General features: G+C 41.8%; 2 protein-coding genes across 6 annotated transcripts in view; one reads left to right on the plus strand and one right to left on the minus strand.

Annotated features, from left to right (window-relative positions):
* On the minus strand, positions 1 to 22,046 carry NDUFAF7 (NADH:ubiquinone oxidoreductase complex assembly factor 7). 5 transcript variants are annotated; one of them, XM_049870610.1, is made up of 10 exons: positions 21,821 to 21,954; positions 21,364 to 21,527; positions 15,695 to 15,775; positions 14,030 to 14,140; positions 7,003 to 7,216; positions 6,153 to 6,211; positions 5,325 to 5,435; positions 2,818 to 2,961; positions 1,429 to 1,602; positions 1 to 929 (listed from the first exon to the last, which is right to left on the minus strand). In XM_049870610.1, exons 1-10 carry the CDS (start codon positions 21,948 to 21,950, stop codon positions 714 to 716), a joined length of 1,404 nt encoding a protein of 467 aa, XP_049726567.1. In that variant the 5' UTR covers positions 21,951 to 21,954; the 3' UTR covers positions 1 to 713. The 5 variants fall into 5 exon arrangements, with proteins under 5 accessions (XP_049726567.1, XP_049726570.1, XP_049726569.1 ...); XM_049870613.1 differs by lacking the exons at positions 21,364 to 21,527; positions 21,821 to 21,954 and adding an exon at positions 17,371 to 17,497; XM_049870612.1 differs by lacking the exons at positions 21,364 to 21,527; positions 21,821 to 21,954 and adding an exon at positions 14,695 to 14,851.
* CEBPZ (CCAAT enhancer binding protein zeta) overlaps positions 22,014 to 23,148 on the plus strand; it is a 24,106-nt gene continuing 22,971 nt past the window's right edge. Inside the window, exon 1 of the mRNA XM_049870607.1 lies at positions 22,014 to 22,169. Coding sequence (XP_049726564.1) covers positions 22,014 to 22,169 — 156 coding nt within the window. The remainder of the gene's footprint in view (positions 22,170 to 23,148) is intronic.

A 23,148-nucleotide genomic window follows, 5' to 3' on the forward strand; every position in this document is an offset into this window, starting at 1 on the left:
TCAAAAAATATGTCTCTCCCCACCCCCCAACCCCACCTCCAGATTGGGAAATTTAATAGTGATTAAACCTCTGTTTTTAAACCTCTGGGACATGCTTTGCTTGCTTTTTTTTTTTTTTTTAATGTGTATACATACTAAAAAAAAAATAGAAAATGACCATTCTTCACCTAGTAAATTAGTTTTTATGAATTACTTATATTTAATTGTTATTTTAATATGTATTTCTTTAAATATAGCTTTTCTCCTTCCAACAAAAATGGAATCATAACTAGAGAAACTGCATGTACTAGATCTTCGAGCTCCTTCTGTGTCACAACATTCAGACCTACCTGACTCTTTAACACAGGGGTGGTTCTAGTTCATCAGTCCCCTGTGAATGCCCACTCAGGTGGTTTCCAGTTTTTAAATCAATCAAGGATCATGTTTTCTTTTAAAAATAAAACAGAAATATAGCAACTGGCTTTCATAATCGAAAGAAACTCCGTTCTACGTTAACAGATGTTCGTTAACTCAAGAGCACACGTTTATACCCAAAGTCACACAGCTTAATATCTGTATAATTTTTAATTGTATTATATATATAACACGTTATCTTTATTGACTGTGAAGAGGCAAAGTATTTTAATGCTCATTTTACCTGCAATGTATGAAATGTGTTCCCTTTATTTCGATTTCTTAGGCAGACTGAGGGGTAAAAAGTCCAAGTTGAAATGTCACCGCCAAGCAAGTTCATGGAACCCAGCCACAGGTGCTGGAGGAGGTTTTGATTTACACGCATTCATCTGATGGCTTCCATTGGGAAGTCTCTGATGAGGTACCAAGGCGAAAAAGTTAAATCTTTCTCCCATCTTCTTAGAGTTCATTAACATATCATACCCCTGAACTAATTGCTGCCTTGTAGATGGCTCATCTGAATTATCTAGAAGAACCTAAAAAGAAAAAAAATCCTTAGCAAAAGTGACCAGAAGAAGTATTCCTAGTTCTATGCAGCAGTACTTATGACTATTAAATATTCCATAAAGCAGTGCTCGAAATATGATTTCTCATCACCTGCATCAGAACCATCTGGGGTACTTGTCATAAACATAGGTTGCTGTGAATTTGCATTTTTAACAAATACCCCAGTGGGTTTTGCCTACTCTGAAGGGTTAACTGTCCTCAGAGGAACATTACAAAAATTGATACACATAAACATGGCCAAATTTTCTGTTTTTTTCTTAACAAAAATGAAAACTATTCAGAGCCTTACCTCACATGGAGATGCACGAACCCCCAGGCTATCTGGCTGCACTGACTCCTACACTATCGAAAAGCCTGGAACACCAACCATCTGGCTAACTACAAGAGCACCAAGGCCAGGTAAACTTCACATTTAAAATAATCTAAGTGCTATGAAATTAAAGTACTGACAGTGAAATAAACCATTACCTTCAGCCGGACATCAATACCCATATTTTTTAAAAACATTTGTTGTGTCACTGGACCCAGAGAGGCCACTTTCCCCTGTGCCATTCTGCGCAAATAACTGAAGTCCACGTCAGCTGTTAGGTCAGCCGTTCCTGGAGCAAGTAAGACATCATGGAGCTTGTGACCACAAAAGCCCTTGAACATAATTAAAGAAATAAGGAGTTTTGGCCCTTCTATGGTTGCCATCAAGATTAAAGAAATGCTATTCTAGTACATTAGACTTAACAACCAACTCTGAAAATATGGCTTAAGTCAGTGGTTTTCAAACTTAATGCAGTAGCACCCTGTCTTCAAATGAACACTCTGCGGAAGCTCTAATATAAAAGTGCACTGTTGAGTGCCTGGAGATGTGCCCTTGACACAGGTATTCTGCATCTTCATTAATACGCTCAGGGATGGACTAGAGGAGATCTCGTTAATTCTACAGATGAATTCAGGTAATCAGAACCTATACGGTGTTTTACAAAGTGGACCCATAGTCCATGTGCACCAGAATCACCTGCAAATACGTTACTGGACTCCACCCTGACCTAGTGAATCAGAACCCTAAAGGTGAAGGTAGGGAATCAGCATTTTTAACAAACAGGTACAGTTAGAGGCTGTGAACCACGTATCTAGAAAATGACTAATGGCATCTACTTAAATGTATTCCCATTAAAATGTATTAAAGCAATCGTATTCAAAGAACATAAGGATGTTTAGGAAGGGCAAAAAATATATCTGGAGAGGAGAAAAGATGTAAGTTGGAAGTAGGATAGAAAAAAGGTTTGAATGACTTAAACTACAGTAATTAGATTAAGTCTGCAAAGAAGTACCAAAAACTCTAAAATAAAGGGTAGGGGAAAAGAACACAAGTTTCAGAATTTCAGAAAATCTTCCCATTTGTGTCATTCAGATGCTTATTAGTGTCTGTGCAAAAATTCAGACCCTGCTGGACAGCAGACTTAGGGTTAGGAAGTAAAACCTAGGGATAAAGATAATTACTGTTGTTGTTGGGTGCCATCGAGTCAATTTTTCAATGCATTGTGACCCAATGTGACAGAGCAGAACTGCCCCATAGCATTTTCTAGACTGTAATCTTTATAGGAGAAGACTGCCAGGTCTTTCTCCCAAGGAGCCACTGGGTGGATTCGAACTGCCAATCTTTGTTAGCAGCCAAGCGCTTAACTGCTGAGCCACCAGGGCTCTTTAAGAGTAATTACAGTAATATGAATTAATCTTAATTATAAAATAGTGTAACATAACAAGGCTAAGTATTATGGGAACCAAAGATAAAGATCTTCGATAAGCTCAAAATCTAACAATTGATTTTGTTAGTTCTGATAAATCATATTATAAAACTATCCGTACCCTGAAGGTATCTGTCTTTGTTCCATCGTGACCATAATCAGCAATCAGTGCAGCTCCTCCAGCCTGTGCGATGCGCTGAGAAAGTTCCTGAATGATAACTCCTGCGTCAGGACACACTTCCACATGGTCCCTTGTTTCGTCACTCTAGTAACAGAGGAGAAGAAAGTACATCGCTCAGAGGAACGGCGCCCTTAGATTTTTTTTCTCATCTGTATTTTCTTTGGTTTTTCTACAATGAGCATTTAATTTTAATAAAAATAAATTCCTTCTCAATATGAATGTTTGCTACATTAAATTCTTCATGTGGCATCCTTTTTATTGTATAGAACTCCTTGGTTCTTGGAAGCCATCCACTCAGTTTACAAAGACTTTAACCTCTTTTATATCCCCAGAAGGCCCAACCCTCCAGGAGGCCAAGTGCATTGTCTTACTTAACAGTGATATACCTTTATGTCATAATTCATATACATATATAATATATCCCATTGGACTGGAAGCATGGGAAAGGGATTTTTTGTCTACCTTTAGAACACAGCAGGCACTCAAAAAAATGTGCTGAAAGGATATAAATCCAATTAAAAAAAAACAGATCCTATTAAGTATATTATGTAACCTTTCGTTGGGGCACAAAGTATCCTGATAATGTGCCCTTCTATCTTTAATTGGGAGCTCTGGTGGTGCAGTGGTTAAGAGCTGCTAACCAAAAGGTCAGCTGTTCAAACCCATCAGCCACTCCTTGGAAACCCTATGGGGTGGTTCTCTGTCCTGTAGGGTCGCTCTGAGTTGAGGGAATCAACTCCATGGCAACAGGTTTGGTTTTTGGTATCTGTAATAGAAACATCACCTTATGAAATAATTCCTGCGACCCTTAATTCCCGAGATGTTCAGCCAGTAACTAAGTCCACAGTAGGAGCTTATTAGCTTAAAAAGCAAAATGACAATAAATATTAACACTTGTTAACTTTGCCAGTACCTATGACATTTCACTAATTCTTAAGATGACTGAAAATTTACATTGGTTTTCTTCATTATGAAAGCATACATTAACATTTGCTCTCTTAACATCCCACTGAAAATGAAGTACTGACTTGCCCTGACGTCTCTGCCTACTGGCAGACAAGTTACTTAACTGCTCTGAGTCTTTCCTCATCATCTACATACAGCAGAAGGTTTGTTGTGAGGATTAAATCAAATAATGAACCATGTAAGCCAGAACTATTAAATAAATTGAACCAAACCCAGTGCCATCGAGTCGATTCCGACTCATAGCGGCCCTACAGGACAGAGTAGAACTGCCCCATAGAGTTTCCAAGGAGCGTCTGGCGGATTCCAAATGCCGTCCCTTTGGTTAGCAGCCCTAGCACTTAACCACTATGCCACCAGGGTACTGTAGTCTAAACACCATGAGGTCAGCTTCTTCAAGCTGACACAGCTTACCATGCTGACATCCTCACCCCCTCTCGATTCCTCTCTTCAAGAAGACGACTCTGTTACCACTCGCCCCGTTCAAACAAACGGCAAAGTCATCACTCCTTCCCTCTTAAGTGATACAGAAACACAACTCCCAGGGCAAGGGAGTTAGTGCCTGGTAGCTTTATGAATTTGTTTCTCAGGTAAAATTAGGTACCCAGAATACGAAGTAAATAGAAATGTTCACAAGTGTTTAGGCTGATATTCTCACTTACATATACTTTGCAAAAAAGAAAAATTTAGAGATATAGTTTTAAATGCTGTTATGCTTCTAAAATTGATTAACTTATGAGACAGGAAGTTCTTACTTAAGGTCCAGAAAGTGGAACTCTTTTCCCTGAGCTAGAAAAAGGACTAAAAAGAGGCAATCAGAGCTCAGATCAGTAAGCTCTTGTGATTACTCCTTGACGTCAGCAGAAAGCAGCAGTAAAGCCACCATCCGTCAGACCAGAGCTGAGTGGAAGCACGGCAAAGCCCAGGCTCCAGCAGCTGCCCACAGAGAGTGCTAACAGAAGTTAGTTACTAGGGTCGTTCTGAGGAACCAGTAAGGAAATACAGAGTGATACACAGTAATACAGTACAGAATACAACACAGAAAACATGCAGCGTTCAACAAATGCTAGGTGTTACTACTGCTGCTGCTACCACACTACGCTGCACCACACTGCTTTCACAGACGTCAAACTCTTCCAGTAAAGGAGATGACGTCGTCACCATCTTAAAAGTGAGGAAACTGAGGTAAACAGAGAAGGTTAGGGACTTGCTGAGTAAGCACTTACTTTCTCTCTTACTGCATTCTCATTGCTTAAGGTCGCACAGCTAAGAAATGCAAATGTGGATTTTAACCTCAGCTCCTGCCTCTAGAGCCTCTGTCCTTTCCACCGTTAATAAAAGGCACATCACGTACTGAAAGCAAACGTACTGAAAGCAACTCTTTCTTCGGTAAATGAACCCTAAAAGAGTAACTCGATAAATAAGACCTGGAAGATTCTGTTGCCAATAAAAGGCAATAAGAAGAAAAACAAAAGTATTCCTACCTGTATGAAGGCTTCTGCTGGGGTGGCACAAGGCGCCAAAACAAACCGCAGTTTGTCAGAAACTTGGGGGTCGATATCAACTAAGACTTCTCGCCATCCCTGTGGTGTTTTCTAACCAAAAACAACACATTAATACAAATCTTGTCTTATTTGCTCTCAAAACTGCCTCTACCAAAAATAACTATTAGTTTTCTCCTCTTACCATAAATAACATAGATAACACTTATTATATATTTAACTAACACTTATAGAGCACTTGACTACTTGAAATTATTTAGAAGCATTAGTTCATTTCCTTTGAACGAGATGAGTAAACTACTCATGTTGTAAATGAAAGCAGTAACGAATGTGGAGCAATAGAAGAAAGTGAGAATCAGCAGCATGGAAAGTGTCCAAAAATGGAAAACAGGCTCTGGAGAAATAATCAGAAGCTTCTGGTAACAAACTGCTGCATAATAACAACTGATCTTAGCATTAATAGTACACATACATTACCACAAAATCTTAACTCTGCCCATGGAAAGAATGAAGAACAATTTTAATCTTTGGAATTTAAAAAATTTGCTTTAAAAAATCTTACACTGCACTATAGCCATTTACCATCTCAAACTCTCTCACTTCGTTATCCCACAAGAATTCTCCTTAATATTTCCTTTTTGCTTCTGAATTATTTATATTCATCAAAATTCCAAATATAGTTAAGAAATAACTTCCACAAGCAATCTTCAGTAAATTAAATACCAGTCCAATTGAATGGCACAAACGTTCACTCTTACAGCATAAGGCCCTTGTTACTCATTTATGAACTTGACCTTTTCCCATCAATACCTGAAACTTGTGCACAGGAAGAACATCAAAAAATTCATGTGCGAGATAAAAGCTGTGCCCTATTGAAAAACAGAAGAAAAAGTGAGTATCTCGGCATATTTAAGGCAATTAATTGCTGCTTCTGAACATTAACTGGGAGAAAGAAACGCCTGGTCCTTCAGGATTGGCGCACCAGCAGCACAGGATCCCCAGGGGTGCTTCACGGGAAACCTAACTCTGCAGAACGTCCAAGGGGAACGAACGCTACTCTTCTCATTTTCCACAGAACAGGGCCAGAGAGCCCAAGTGTCTGCATCATCAGTTTAAATCAGTTTGTCAGAGCTGGAAGTTTGGTAGAGCTGGAAGGGAATCCGGATCTCCTAAAAGCGACAGGGAAGGCGGAGGCCAGGAATCGTGAACCTGCCTTGCCGGGAGGCGCCGCCACTTCAGGCTGAGCTCATCAGCATGAGATGCCTGGCTTGTTCAGGGATTTTACCACTACATCTTGTTCCTTTTAGGCAAGTAAGAATTTTCAAAAGCTCAAATAATTTAGCTAACCGAATCTAATGATATCGGTTCCCTCAGTCCTACTGCCTCGGACTGCTTCCTATCAGTGCTATCTCAGCGGTAGACAAAAACTAAAAAATACAACAGATTTACATACTGTTTTTTGCGAAACTACATGAAATACATTGCTCCTCAATGTTAGGGAATTTCATGTTCCAGTATGATGCTCTTTGCTAGAAAATGGCTACACGTAAAGGATCTGGCAGCAATAATCAATTATGTTGCTGTAAGAGCTTCTTATCACCTATCACTACCGTGAGGGGTTGTGATCAAAATTTTCCTTCAGTAATGCAAAAATAATTACCTTTTGGAACATCTTGCAGATCTCGGTACCAGGAAATTGGTATCCCCGACTTAGAAATACCTTTCATATACACTGGAGAGCCAGCATTTCGCTCCAATGGGACCTTCTCTTCAGTCAGTGTTGCTGCTTGGATCTCACTTAACTTTTGGCTCACCTCTACGAGATGGACTGAAATGTCACTGTTTTTCAGCACAGATCCAAGTTGGCTAAACACCTACATACAGAAAGAAGAAAAAAACTATCAGCAAAATAAACATGTTGAGTAAATTTTAAGGTTTCTAATCATTTACCACAACAATTTGCTCATGTCACAGTAGAAGTACTATTTGGTTTCAGAGAGATCTGTTTTTCACACAAGCCCCTCAATGGCAGTTTATGAGAATCATAACCTATTAGAGTTATTAAGTGTTGCCTATGTAAGAAAAGAACAGTGCACAAATTCGGTTTCTAATGAGAACAATTAGAATTATAATTAACAAATAAAAATTAAAAATTTAGCATCCAATAAAAATAATGATTCAGATTATGCAATCTAAAAAAAGAACAAGAAAATGTATATTGCCTGTTTATGAACTAACCTCCTCTTTAAGATGATTAAACTATATCCACAGGAAATCAAATATGAATGGCACTAATAACTTGACCCCCTCCCACTCGCCTGTCAGTTTGTCATACTGTGATGGCTTGCATGTTGCTGTGATGCTGGAAGGCATCCCACCAATATATCAAGTGCCAGTAGGGTCACCCATGGTGGACAGGTGTCAGTGGAGCTTCCAAACTAAAACAGACTGGGAAGGGGGAGCTGGCAGTCTACTTCTGAAAAAACTGGCCAGTGAAAACCTTATGAAAAGTAGCAGAACATTGTCTGATACAGTGTGGGAAGATGAGCCCCTCAGGTTGGAAGGCACTCAAAATACGACTGGGGAAGAGCTGTCTCCTGACAGTAGAACTGATCTTAATGATGTGAATGGAGTAAAGCTTCTGGGACCTTTATTTGCTGATGTGGGATGACTCAAAATGAGAAGCAACAGCTGCAAACATCCATTAATAACTGGAATAAGAAACGTGCAAAGTATGAATCTAGGAAAACCGCAGGGTGTCAAAAATGAATTGGAACACTTCAAGACCAATATCTGAGGCATTAGTGAGCTGAAATGGACTGGTACTGGCCATTGTGAAACAGACAAAGCATATGGTCTACTATGCAAGGAATGACAAATTAAAGAATGGTGTCACATTTGTCAAAAACATTTTAAGATCCATCCTGAAGTACAACACTGTCAGCTATAAAACAATATCCTTACGCCTGCAAGGAAGACCCATTAATACGACTTGCTCAAATTTACGTGCCAACCACTAAGGCCAAGGATGAAGAAATTGAAGATTTTTACCAACTTCTGCAGTCTAAAATTCATCAAACATGCAATCGAGATGCATTGATAATTACTAGTGATTGGAATGTGACAGCTGGAAACAAAGAAGGATCAGTAGTTGGAAAATATGGCCTTGGTGACAGACACAACACTGGAGATTGCACGATAGAATTCTGCAAGGCCCATGACCTATCCATTTTAAATACTGTCATGGATTGAATTATGTCCCCCCAAAAATGTATGTCGACTTGGTTAGGCCATGATTCCCAGTATTGTGTGGTTGTCCTCCGTTTTGTGATTGTAATTTTATGTTAAAAAGGGTTAGGGTGGGATTGTAACACCACCCTTACCCAGGTCACATCCCTGATCCAGTGTAAATGGAGTTTCCCTGGGGTGTGGCCTGCTCCACCTTTTATCTCTGAAGAGATAAAAAGGAAAGGGAAGAGAGCAGAGAGGGGGACCTCATGCCACCAAGAAAGCAGTGCCAGGAACAGAGCACATCCTTTGGACCTGAGGCTCCTGCACTGAGATGCTCCTAGACCAAGGGAAGACTGCTGACAAGGACCTTCCTCCAGAACCGACAGCGGGAGAGAGCCTTCGCCTGGAGCCGGCACCCTGAATTCGGACATCTAGCCTACTGGAATGCGAGAGAATAAACTTCGCTTTGTTAAAGCCATCCACTTGTGGTATTTCTGTTATAGCAGCATTAGATGACTAACACGAATACCTTTTATCAACAACATAAATGACCACTGTATACATGGACCTGGCAGGATGGAATACATAGGAATCAAATGGACTATATCTGTGGAAAGAGATGATGGAGAAGCTCAATATCGTTAAGTCAGAACAAGACCAGGGGCTGACTGCAAAACAGACCATCAACTGCTCATATGCAAGTTCAAGTTGAAGCTGAAGAAAAGTAAAACAAGTTTGAAAAAGCCAAAACATGGCCTTGAGTATATTCTACCTGAATTTAGACACCATCACAAGAATAGATTTGGCGCACTGAACACTAAAGACTGAAGACCAGACGAGCTGTGGGATGGCACTGAGGACACCATACATGAAGAAAGCAAAAGGTCTTTAAAAAGACAGGAAAGAAAGAAAAAACCAAAATGGATGTTGGAAGTGACTCTGAAATTTGCTCTTGAACACAGAGTAGCTAAAGCAAATTCAAGAAATGATGAAGTAAAAGAGCTGAACAAAAGATTTCAAAGGGCAGTTCAAGAAGATAAAGTTAACTATTATACTGAAATGTGCAAAGACCTGGAGTTAGAAAATCAAAAGGGAAGAATGCACTAGGCATTTCTCAAGCTGAAAGAATGAAGAAAAAAGTCAAGCCTTGAGTTGCAATATTAAAGGATTCTATGGGCAAAATAGAAACCCTGGTGGCGTAATGGTTAAATGCTATGGCTGCTAACCAAAAGGCTGGCAGTTCGAATCCGCCAGGCACTACTTTGTCCTATAGGGTCGCTATGAGTCGGAATCAACTCTACGGCAGTGGGTTGGTTATGCGCAAAATAGGGCTGCTATGAGTCGAAATCAACACGACAGCAGTGGGTTTGGTTTTTGGGTATGGACAAAATGTTGAACCATGCAAGAAGCATCAAAAGAAGATGGAAGGAATACAGTCACTATACCAAAAAAAACTGGTCGGCGTTCAACCATTTTAGGAGGCAACATATGATAAAGAACCGATGATATTAAAGGAAGAGGTACAAGCTGCACTGAAGGCACTGGTGGAAAACAACGGAATACCAACTAAGATGTTTCAACAAACAGATGTAATGCTGGAAGTGCTCACTCGTCTATGCCAAGAAATTTGGAAGACAGCCACCTGGCCAGATGACTGGGAGAGATGCATATTCATGCCCATTTCAAAGAAAGGTGATCCAACAGAATGTGGAAATTGTCAGGTAATATCATTAATGTCACACACAAGTAAAATTTTCCTGAAGATCATTCAAAAGCAGCTGTAGCAGTACGTCGACTGAACATACCACGGACTGCCAGAAGAACAAACACATCTGTCTTGGAAGAAGTACAGCCAGAATGTCCCTTAGAAGGGAGAATGGCGAGACTTTGTCTTATGTACTTCGGACATACTATCAGGAGGAACCAATCCCTGGAGAAGGACATCATGCTTGGTAAAGCAGAGGGTCAGTGAAAAAGCAGAAGACCCTTAATGAGATGGACTGACACACTGGCTGCAACAATGGGCTCGAACATAACAACGTTTATAACAATGGTGCAGGCCTGAGCAGTGTTCCGTTCTGTTTTATGTAGTGTCGTTGTGAGTCAGAAATGACTCAGAAATCCAAGCCAGATTCAGAAGAGGATGTGGAACAAGGGATATCATTGCTGATGTCAGATGGATCTTAGCTGAAAACCAGGGAGTATCAGTAAGTTATTCACCTATATTTTATTGACTGTCAGCAAAGGCATTTTTGACTGTTTGGGTCATAACAAATTATAACATCGCAAAGAATGGGAACTCCAGAACACTTCACTGTGCTCCTGAGGAATCTGTACGTAGACCAAGAGGCAGTCATTAGAACAGAACGAGGAGATTCTGCATGGTTTAAAGTGAGGAAAGGTGTGCGTCAGGGTTGTATCCTTTCACCATACCTATTCAATCTGGATGCTGAGCCAATAATCCAAGAAGCTGGACTATATGAAGAGGAACGCAGCATCGAGATTGGAGGAAGACTCATTAACCACCTGCGATATGCAGATGACACAACCTTGCTTGATGAAAATGAAGAGGACCTGAGGCACTTTCTGATAAAGATCAAAGACTACAGTCTTCAGTATGGATTATTCCTCAACATAAAACAAAAATCCTAATAACTGGACCAATAAGCAACATCATGATAAATGGAGAAAAGACTGAAATTGTCAAATATTTCATTTTACTTGGATCCACATTTAATGCCCCTGGAAGCAGCAACAGTCAGGAAATCAAATGACATACTGCCTTAGGCAAATCTGCTGCAAAAGACCTCTTTCAAATGTTGAGGACTAAGGTGCACTCAACACAACCCATGGTATTTTCAATCATCACATATCCACGTAAAAGCTGGACAGTAACGAAGGAAGACAGAAGAACTGACACATTTGAATTAGGATGTTGGCAAAGAATACTGAACATACCACGGACTGCCAGAAGAACAAATGTATCTGTCTTGGAAGAAGTACAGCCAGAAAGTCCCTTAGAAGGGAGAATGGCGAGACTTTGTCTTATGTACTTCGGACATACTATCAGGAGGGACCAATCCCTGGAGAAGGACATCATGCTTGGTAAAGCAGAGGGTCAGTGAAAAAGTGGAAGACCCTCAATGAGATGAATTGACACACTGGCTGCAACAATGGGCTCAAACATAACGACGTAAACGGTGCAGGCCTGAGCTGTGTTCCGTTCTGTTTCATGTAGTGTCGTTGTGAGGCAGCTTTAACGACAATAAAACTTGACAGTTTGACTCTGGGATTCTACCACATTTTCTTTTTTTTTTTCTCAGACTACAAAACTTTACTGCTGTAAGTATGAGAGGAAAAAAAACAGGAAAAACTTAAATACTAGTATTTTACCAATATTTTAATGCTAAAACCCCAAAGCCGAAAGCATGAGGCACATCAGTATTATTTTTCATTTGTATTAACTTCCACAGGCCATTGGCCCCTAATTCAGAGATCATGCGAGCACAGGCTGACAACAGGGACAAGGTGAATCGTCCCAACTTAGTTTGGCACTAAAACTTAAAATGAAAACCTCTTCATCCGGAGAATAAACGGTCAGAAAGTACGATTAAAAAATAAAAAAGGCTGCGATACTTCTTTGGCTATTTGCTTTTAACCTCTTGGCTTTTCATGTGTTCTTGTGACTCAATCTACCGAAGCAGACTTCATACAGTTTTGAGTTATCGGCTTGATTTTTAAAGTACTAGAAACGAGAAAACAAAAATCTTATTAAATATTTAAATATTCTTAAATATTAAATATTATATTAATCTTATTATTTTGTATTCAAAGACCTTTGTCCATTTAAAGATATAAAACAGAGCTCTGAAAACTTAAATCAGTAGTTTCATTTATTTATTTTTTCTAAATATGATATAATCAAGATTCTTATTTGTCAGATATTCACAATTTATTTTTTTGATCCTTCAATTCCTAGTTTTCAACATAAATCATATAAGCATCGAGGAACTCCCATTTAAATTGGTTCTATTGTTGTCATTGGTTTTTTGTTTTTTTTTAAAACACTGAATTGCCAGGTACACACAAACTAATTTCAAATGGACTGATGGCATTCAAAATAAACTAAGTTTAAAAGGCACTATTATTTATTGTATACTAGGACCAGTATTTCCTTTTAATAGTTTTATAAAATATTACACAGAAGGATAGAAAAAATTACACACAGAATACCCACCACCTGTTACAGAAATGGGACATGACCCTTACTTTTCATGCCCCCATGCCCTCCTTCCTTCCCTCAGATGTCACCACAATCCTGAACTTTGAGTTCGCTTTTCATTAAAATTTTACTACTTTTGTAGCATCAAATATGTATTGTTTGATGCTGATTATATTTTAATTTATATAAATACAACCATGATATGAAGTCTTCTGCAAATTGCTTTTTTGACTCAGCACCATCCCATCCTGTATTTTACGCTGCTGTGTTCTGCTGGGACCCCAGGCATTTCCACGGGGCTGTGACTATGCCACTGTGTGTTTATCTGTTCTCCCACTCACAGGCACTTGGGCTGTTTCCAGCTCTTTGTTCTTCTAAATAACGCTGCTACATTCCTGTACATGTCTCCTGATGCAAATATGCATAAGGTTTTCTAGGGCATTTGCCTAGCGATGAAATCACTGGGTCACATAATACAACTATGACATTAGCAAGTAACGTTCAATACCTTTTCAACGTGGCTGTACCAAATTACACTCTCACAAGCGGTTTATGAGAATCCCCACTGCTTCACATCTCCCCACCCTCACCAACACGTGGGGTTATCAGACTAATTTTTCCCAATCTAGAGAGAGTACAGTGGTGTCTCAGTGTGATTTTAATTTTCATTACCCTGATTATCAATGAAGCTAAATAAATACCTTTTTGTTTTTATCGGCCAATTGGATTTCTTCCTTTATGAAAATCCTGTTCAGTCTCAGACCAGAATTTTATATTGAGTTATCTGCCTTCTTATTGATTTAAAGGCATTCTTTATATATTCTAATTACTATTCTTTGTTGGTTATATGTATTACAAATATCTTCTTCCAATCTGTGGCTTGGCTTTTCATTGTCTTCACGGTGTCTTTGAAGACCAAAAGTTCTTAACTTTAGTGTAGTTGAAATGATTACCTTTCCCTTCCGCAACTCAGAAGGCAAATATATTCTCCCTTATTGTCTTCTAAACAATTTATACTTTTAGCTTTCACATTCCTCTTCCCTTTTTTAAGCTTACAAATAGACAATAACAATTAATTTTGTTATTCTGACGTGATATTTTAGCTGAAAAATATGAGATCAAGGAAGTAGGACTGAAAGCCAAGGAAATTCACAAAGTTCGCAAACAGTCAGAAGTAGTACAGTTCATCTTCATGACACTTTAAGGTATTCTTTTATTTTCTTTTATTACCTACCCTCAAAATATCTCCAGTTAGGGTACCTCTACCTGGACCCAGTTCCACCAGTTGGAAAGTTGAGCTTTTCCCAGTGGCCATCCATTCACTAATGAACCATATCCCCAGTAGCTGTGACAATGCAAAAATTACATTAAAGTATTATAAAGTATACCATGATATAAAATTCCACATAACTGCACTTTAGGCCAAAAGGAAAATGTTTGTAAATATCCACGATGTATGTTATTTAATATATATGTACAGGTTTGCGTCACTTAATGTCTATTTGGGAAATGTCCAACCACATATATGGCCGGGCCAGGGCACCCAGGTGTCTGAGGCCGCAGTATAACTTCTGCCTGGCTGATGTGTGTGGCCCAGAAGCCACCTAGTCTGTGGCAATGGAGGCCCAGGCCCAAACTCCCAAGCCTGTTCACCCTTGGCTCCCACCACTTGGTAGGTCTAGTCCCTGCATTTTGTCCAATGTGGTCCTACAGGGCGCTGATGGAAAGGTACATGCCCCAGACACCCCAGCCCTGGCTCGGGAGCCCTCGGCCCCCTTGGCCCACGCTTACCTCCCCCTACACCCCCAGGGCAGGTTCTCATGGGTAAGCTGGTGTTCTCTGCATCTGGCTTAGAAGGGAAGCTGGCGACAGCTGGGGGAGACCCGGCCAAGCATTCACCTGAGGCGTCCTCGGCAGGAGCTTCCCATATGCACCGCACAGCAGCCCCCGGGGCCAGGCCCAGGAGCCCCAAGCCCTGCACAGGTGTTTGCACAGTGTCCAAATCATATAACGTCCTCTTTCACGGAATGTATCATGGACATTAAGTAACACATACCTGTACAGACATATACACACACAGACACACAGGAACTTCACTGAACTATGTCACAACAGACACCATTGAGAAAGCTTAATAAACAAAGATACTGGTTATAGGGCAAGCTCCTGTTATAAAAGATCCCTTGAACAGAGATAAGAGGATTTCACTTACAGAGAGATGCTATTATTTGAAAGTAAATACACATCTGAAATATGATTTTGTCATTTTTTCATATTCATATGAGTTAAATAATTACACGGCTCTCAGTTATAATTAATGATTTTCAATACCTGGATTCTACTTTCTCCTATATACCATTTTCTATTTCTAAATTGTTCAAACATACCTGCATGAAAATAAATGAACTAGAATCCTACAGGGAATTCAAAGTTTCTTAATGGAGACTCCTACTGTAACTATGGCTAACTCCTGGTTGGTGGCCTTAGGGCTCATCTTCATTTTACTAATTTCTCAGTATTACCTTTTCTCTCTTACTTCTTGGATATTCTCTCCCTCTTTCCTCAGCTTTCCTTTTGTCAGTCCTTCTTCTTCCAGTCTCACATTTCATCTCATTCTCCTCTTGTCTACCACTCTACTTCTTTTTTCCATCTATTTACCTTTGTCCCTACCTCTTCATTTCCTTTATTTTAGTGAAGTAGGAACTTTTCAAATGTCTTCTCTATCATTTTCTTCCCGCTATTGCCTCTCTATTCCCTCAGTACATAAACTACTATGAAATTAAAATATTTGATGAATCATACACGAAAAAAAGCTGGAAAACACAGAATAATATAACTTCATCTGTTCTCAAAGATTTATGACACTAGAGTTTCTTTTACAGTTTACATTCGATATTACCTCCCCAAAGATCTGACTTATTTCAGGTGAAGTAATGAAATCTCCTTTTTCTCCTAGCATGTCACGGTGCACATAATATCCCTGAGTAAAAAAAGAAAATGGAGAAAACAAATTAACTTTCAAAGGGGGCTTTTTTGAACCCCCCAAAATCTTATATATGTACACAATAAAATAATTCTTTAGGAAGAATTCTCTCTTCTAAATAAGCAAGTGTGAAGATGGTATCTTTACCTAAATTTTACTAAGTAATAGTCATTTTGGAGAATGACAGAGAACAATTACCCTCCGAGGTATAAAGGCGGAAGCCCTGCCATGGCTGTCTCTGACTCCCACGGCTGTCTCTGACTCCCACAACTTCCTCCTCCCTCTGCCGGCCCCACATCCCACCTGGGGAGACCCTGCCTCCCCCCAGCCTCCTCTCCCAAGTCTCACACTTTCTCTTTCAAATTAGCCCTGCTTGCTTGTCATGTTGTTTCCTGATCTGGGTGCTGATTACATGAGAGTGTTCATTTTGAAAATTCATAGCTATATACTCATGATTTATGTACTTTTCTGTATGAATGTTGTATTTCAATAAAAATTTTCTTAAAAATTAGCCCTGCTTCTCCATACATTCATGCTATTGCTCATGTTCTCCTTCTCCCTTTCCAGTTTTCCCTGGCGATCTCATGCTCATCCTCCAAGTCTGTCCAAATGCCAGCCTCCTGGGAAGCCTCCAACGACCTCCTCCTTCAGCCTCCAACCTCAGACCAAATGCTGTGCTTTCTTTTCTGAGTTTATTTATATGTCTATGTTCCTCATGAGAAGACACTGTTATTTGGGGGCAAGGGCTATGTCTTAATTGCCTTTATATCCCAAGTTTTAGCATAATCTTCAGGAAATATTCAAGAATTGCCTGTTAAGAAATTCGCTTTACTCCTCAAGCCCTATATTCTACCACCTCACTCTCAGCAGGTGACCTGGGCTCCTGACCCTACCTTGCCTCCACCTGTTCCCCTCCTTTTCTCAGAACTCAGAAGATGATATGTCTTCTCCTTCCCCTTATCCAAACCTAGCCCTCCACCTGTGCTCTGGATCACCATGCCTCACACCAATCCACAGACCTAGCTCCGTGTACCGTCCTCCCCCAATAGCTTCAACTTCTCCCTCTCAGCGTTCAAAATGTGATCAAGTCACTTCCATCTTTACAATAATGTTTTTTCATTCCACCCAATATTCCCTTCCAGCCTTTCTCGTTCCCTTCATAAGTAAGCATTTCAGTGGTCCCTAGCCTTTTGGTGTTAAGAACCACTCTGGGAGTCTGGTAAAGCCTACAGACCCCTTCAGTGTTTTTAAACACATTACACTTAAAACACAAAAGAAATAAATCAAAATATACTTATCAAAATGCTTAAAAAACAGATTTATATATGCTCCTTTATTAGGTATAGGTACACACTGCCGTCGAGCCAATTCCGGCGCATAGCAACCCTATAGGACGGAGTAAAACTGTTCCATAGGGTTTCCAAGGCTGTAATCTTTATGGAAGCAGATTGCCACATCTTTCTCCCATGGAGCAGCTGGTAGGTTTGAAACGCTGACCTTTTGGTTGGCAACCAAGCACTTAATAAAGAGGCTCCTTTGCTTCCAAATTAGTGTGTTAAAAAATAACATTGAGTAGTAGGTCTAATAATTACCAAAGTTTTGAAGCAGGGTAGCATGAATGATATCTCGAGATACCTGTGATCACTGTAATATGATACGGCAGTATCAGTGACTTCCACTGATGACAAAGCCACGGGTATTGCTGATGCTACTGGTTGTTACCCTGTGTTCATAACTGAAGAAACGCTAAGTTTTAGTTACAAGTTAACGAGAATAAAGGTTTCATTTTTTTCCCCATCCAACTTCCTGAACCCCCAGATTTCTATTCAAGGGTCTGTAGATTAAGAAGCTCTATTCTTACAGGTTAAGAAGCTCTCTTCTATGGGAGCTCTTACAGTTACCTTAAGGCTTAGTCCTAGAAACCCTTCTTTTCTCTAAGTTCAGTCTCCCTGGCCCCTTGGCTTTAAACACCGTCTCTATACTGCTAATGCCCAAATTTATACAGGTATACGCAATCTTTCTCCTGAGCTCCAGACTCTTAAAAGCAACGGCCTGCTTTCTCTACCCGGATGTCGTTACCAACATGATATGCCTGCACGGCAGCTCTTGGTGCACGCCCCACCCCTGTACCCTACACCTCCTCCGTCTTCACTGTCTCAGCAGAAGGTACCACCATCACCCAATTACTCAAGCTGAAAAGTAAGAGTCATTCTTGGTTCCTCCCTTTCCTTTACCCTCCCACACCTAATCCATCAGCAAATCCTGTCAGGACAAGATATATTTCTAAACCATCCTCTTCTCACTCCACTTCTGCTACCACCAGTCTGGTCTAGTCATTTCCACAGGCTCCTGCTCTTGTCCCTCTACAGTCTGTTCTCCACACATTAGCCAGTATGATCTGTGTAAAAATAAATCAGACCTTGATACTTTCTGGCTAAAAACACTTTACTGGCTTCCCACTGTGCTAACAGAAAATTTGAAATTCCACAAAGGCTTCCATGGGCTGGCTCTTCTCCAAACTTATCTCACTCTTCTCACTGTCAGGACCCCCATCCCAGTCACTACCTTCCAGCCACAATGGCCTCCTCTCTCTTCTCTGTGTCAAGGCATTTCCCAGCTCAGACATTTAGTATTTCATGTTCCTCTGTGGGGAACTCACTTCACCCAGGTCTTTGCCATGGTGGCCCATTCTCATCCTTCAAGCCTAAGCTCAAAGGTACTTCTCAGAGAGGCCTTCCCCGGCCACCTACCTAAGGAACTTCTCCACACCCCATTCCTACTGCACTACTATTTTCAATCCCGTCATCCTGTTTTTTTGTTTTTCTTTCAGAAGCAGGTGGGACAATCTAGAATTATCTTGTTTAACTATCTGTTCCCTGTTTACAGTCCACTTTCTCACTAGAAGGAAAGCCTGGTGGCTAGTGGTTAAGAGCTACAGCTGCTACCCAAAAGGTCCACAGTTTGAATCCACCAGGTGGTCCTTGGAAACTCTGTAGGGCAGTTCTACTCTGTCCTATAGGGTCGCATTGAGTCGGAATTGACTCGCCAGCAACGGATTTTCCTCACTGGAACAGAAGCCCCATGCTCCATTGTTCAATGCAGAATTCCCAAGGCCTGGAATAGTGCCTGGCAGGTTTGGAGCCCCAATAAGAATTTGATAAATGGATAAAGGACAAGTGGTCCTTCACTCTACCTCAGAGATGTTTGTTCTAAAGTTTCTCCCTCTAGGAGCTTTTGATCCCTGATGGCACTGACCAAGAGCACTAAAGGATCCCTGCCTTTACTTAAGCTCTTGACACACAGGTCACTCCACCACATCCAACGTAAAAGTTAAACAAACCCCAGAATTCCACAGATCTCTTACTGCAACCTGGCAAAACATGAAACATCCTAAAATGAAAGGACAACAGGCTTTCACCAGGTGGCTTTGCGGAGCAGACAAGGAAATGCAGGTCACAATGCTATGACAGTGCTTAATCCTAGAGCAGTAAAGACTCCAGGCTTTCCAGTATCAAGAAAACCCAGAAGATGATTCCAATGCCCTCTGAAGCCACCCCAACAGAGACAGCCCTCCCAGGCACTGAATCCCGACTTCCAGCTGGAGATTTCCACCTCCGAGTCCCATATATACTTTATATTCAGATCATCAGACTGAACTCTTCATCCTTTCCCTCCTCCTCCTGCATTCCTTCTCCTAGAAATAACTCCACCATCCACCTACCCATTTGCCCAGATAGGAAAGCCATCCTTCCCTCATCTCATAAATCCAATCAGTTATCATTCTGTCTCCTGAACTCTGCTGGAATTAGTCACCTCCCCTTTATCAGCACTGCCACTGACCTGACCCAGCCCTCATCATCTCTCACACAGCATCTGTACTGAGCCCTCTGCCAACAGCCTTCTCCACAGCCAGCCTATGGTTAACCCATTACTCAAGTAAAATGAGTAAAATGTCTAACGCACAAATCTGATCACATCCCTCCTCCGCTTAAACAATTACAGAGGCTCCCCATCACCTTCCGAATAATATACAAACTCCAAGCAGCTCATACCAAGTCCTTTATGATCTGGTCCCTGTCTACATCTTCGATCTCATCACTCACACAGGCCCTTCATGCCTCTGGGGTTCTAGTCAGGTTCTCCCTCACCTCTGAGCCCTTGTTCATATTGGTCTCTTTCCCTGAATACCATTCACCTTTCCTCCATCTGATAACCTATAGGGTCGCTATGAGTCGGAATCAGCTCCACGGCAGTGGGTTTTTTGGGATGGGATAACTCAAGAAGAAACTCAGGAACCTCTGCTACTTGGAAGCATTTCCTGACTAGTCCTTAGTTGACTGCAGCCAGAGTTTAGAACCAGGTTCACTGGGAAGGGAATCTGTGCTGAGAATTTGCATCTCTAACAAATTCCCAGGCAATGTTAATGCTGCTGGTTAGGGACCAATTCTGAGAACCACTAGTAGAGCAGTGGTTCTCAAAATTTATTATATACAAGAATCACCTGCAGATCTTGTTAAAATGTAGATTCTGATTCCCTATCTGGGGTGGAAATGCAAATTCTCAGCAGAGGTTTAACCACAACGAACCAGTTCAAAGCCCTGGTCGGCTACCCGTCCCCTAAATTGCCATAAACCCCTTGAATATATTCCCATTACAGCATTTCTACTTAATTATGATACAGCAAAATGCTAAGAGTATAGAATCTGCAGCCTGATTGCCTGTTCCCAGTCCCAGTTCTGTCTTTTATTAGCTATGTAATCTCAGCAACTGTATTTGTAAAATGGATTCGTCATAGATTGTCATGAGATAATCACCCAAACTGCTCTGGTCGGACCAGGCATATAGCGATTACTCGGTAAGGGATAACCAGCACGGTCTAGATGTTCACAGACTGTTGGAAAAACCAGTTTCAATAACTATTTGCAGTTTACAAATAAACTTGAGCTTTTTGTATTAAGTACTTCCATTTTTACAGCAGATTTCATCTGAAATGGTAAATAGTCTTAAATATTTTTCTTCAAGGGATATTTAAGCTACAAAGAGGCTAGTAAACGGTTTATGCTAATAACAAATTATTTTCTTGCCATAATAAAACTTTACCAAAGACGGATTATTCTTTGGAAAGCTGCAAATCCAAAGACACAAGAAGAGACTCTACCAACTGAGAGCCGGTGAGCCAGAGCCCGGCAGGGGCTAATTTACAGCTGGACTGTAAGCTCCATGAAGGAGGCATCTTGTTCTTTGCTCTATCCCGGACCCTTTGCCTGGCCCCTGCGAGGAATCCAATAAATAGCTGCAGAATAAACTAATGAAGCCTCCTCACCACGACACAATCTGAGTCAACGGCTGAGCATTTTGTCTTTTAAGATTATCCTGTCCAAAATAAGTACTAAATCACGATCAGCAACCCACAGGGTCAGGAGGGACCAAAGGGTATTCTTTTATCTGTCCCAAGATTTCCCCCGGGAAAGCACCCCGCTGCTCGGGCCGAGGACCCTCGGGCTCCACCTGGCTCTCACTCGCGCTGGCCCCAAACCTTGCAAATCTGTTTCAGCGACCTGGTCCTCTGGCTCCCAGGCCCCTACCTTGGCTGGGTTAGTCAAGACTTCCCTCATGTACTCGGCCACAGTGATGGGGCCAGTAGACTTGATTTTGTACTTGAGATGCCGCAGCATCGGAGTCACCGAGCTGTTTTCTGCAGGCTCTTTCCCGGAGCTGAAGCATTTCCCTCTCCAAAAACGAGGAATGACTACGAGAAACCAAACACATCAGACAGAACCCATCAAAAATCTTAATATTTACATGTGCAAAGTAGCCCGAGCGCTTTCACAGCAGCTTCGTCAAGCTTGAATCGCGCCTCAACCCGAGAGGGTGAACTGACGTCACGCCCACCCCCAAGGAGGCGCGGGAAAGCGAGCACTGCCCACGACCCCACGGCCATCACGTGTCAACCCCGAGCACCTTCGGCTCCAGGGGAAACCCCCGAACCCCCAACAGGAGCTCCAAGGAAGACGCCCTGGACTCGGCAGCGCCGATGCCTACCCGCGCGCGCCGCGGCGCACAACGGCCCCGCGCCAGCCCGCGAGAGGACACCCATGCCCAACACCGCTCGTCCCCCTGCAGCTCGAGGGAGGGGACTGCGGCCATTTCCGGGAGGCCGGGCCCCGCCCATAGGGAAGTACGTCACTCGGCCGAACGGAAGTAAGCTCCGGACTGCGCGCGTGCGTCGCGAACCATGGCCGCCGCTCAGAAGCCTTTGGAGTTCCATGCTAAGAGGCCCTGGGGCCCGGACGAGGCGGTAGAAGATCCGGACGACGACGATGAGGATGATAACGATGAAGCTGAGAGGGGGTTCTCCCTGGAGGAGGTGTTACGGCTCGGAGGCACCAAGGTAATGGCCGTGGGCGTCCAGGGCCCTCGGAAGAAGGGGGACGTAGAGGGCGGGCCCTTGGACCCAGATTCCGGCTTCGCAACCTGCTTCGTGCGCTTTCTGCGCTCTTCTTCTCTGCTGCTCCTAGCAGGAAAGTAGTTTCGGACTGGCCTTTGTCAGGGTGTAGGCAGTTCTCGCTCTATTGGCGTGGGGTAGCCATCACTGCATCAAATCGGAGAGAACACGTCCTGACCTCGTGGCATCAGTGATTTGGACTCCAGGGGTGTGGGAGTTTAAATTTGTTCGCCCGGTACACGAACATGCTCACTGTACGCTTAAGAAACTATATGCTCCCTGGGAATTTACGTTGTAGTTAAAAGAGAGAAACAACAGATTATTGATAATGAATAGTGCTATGGAGGAAAATAAGACAACGTGGGGGGGAGGATGAGAAGGCATCACTGAGAAGATAACATGAGCAAAAACCTGAAGGAGAGGAAGGAATGAGCCGTGTGGCATCCAGTCAGATGGAGCAGCAAATGCACGGAAAGTCTGAGGCAGGAGCGTGCGTGACCTATTCCATGAAAAGCAAAAATGTCAGTGCGATTAAGGCAGTAAGGTAAGGGGAGAGCAGTAAGAACTGAGATCAGAAAGGTGAGAAAGCAGACTTGCTCTTAATTAGATGAGAGGCCACTGGAAGATTTTGAGCAAATACATGGTAGCATTTGGCTTATATTTAAAAATACTATTTTGTTTTGAGACTAGACTTTGTGGGATTAGAGGCAGGAGAAACGCAATCTGCAGGGGCAGACTCACAGTCTGCTCTGTACACGCACATGACACAAACTTTAAAACGTTTGAAAAAGGGGGTAGCGAGTACTTGGTGAAAAGTCTTTCCCACTCCTATCTCCAGCCATCCAGTTTCCCTTCCAGGAAGTAATAACTTTTACAAGTGTTTCCATTTTCCAGGAATATTTTATACATTTCTGAGCTAATATAT

The sequence above is a fragment of the Elephas maximus genome, chromosome 26 (genome assembly GCF_024166365.1).
Source record: "Elephas maximus indicus isolate mEleMax1 chromosome 26, mEleMax1 primary haplotype, whole genome shotgun sequence".
In the NCBI taxonomy this organism is placed as follows: Eukaryota; Metazoa; Chordata; class Mammalia; order Proboscidea; family Elephantidae; genus Elephas; species Elephas maximus.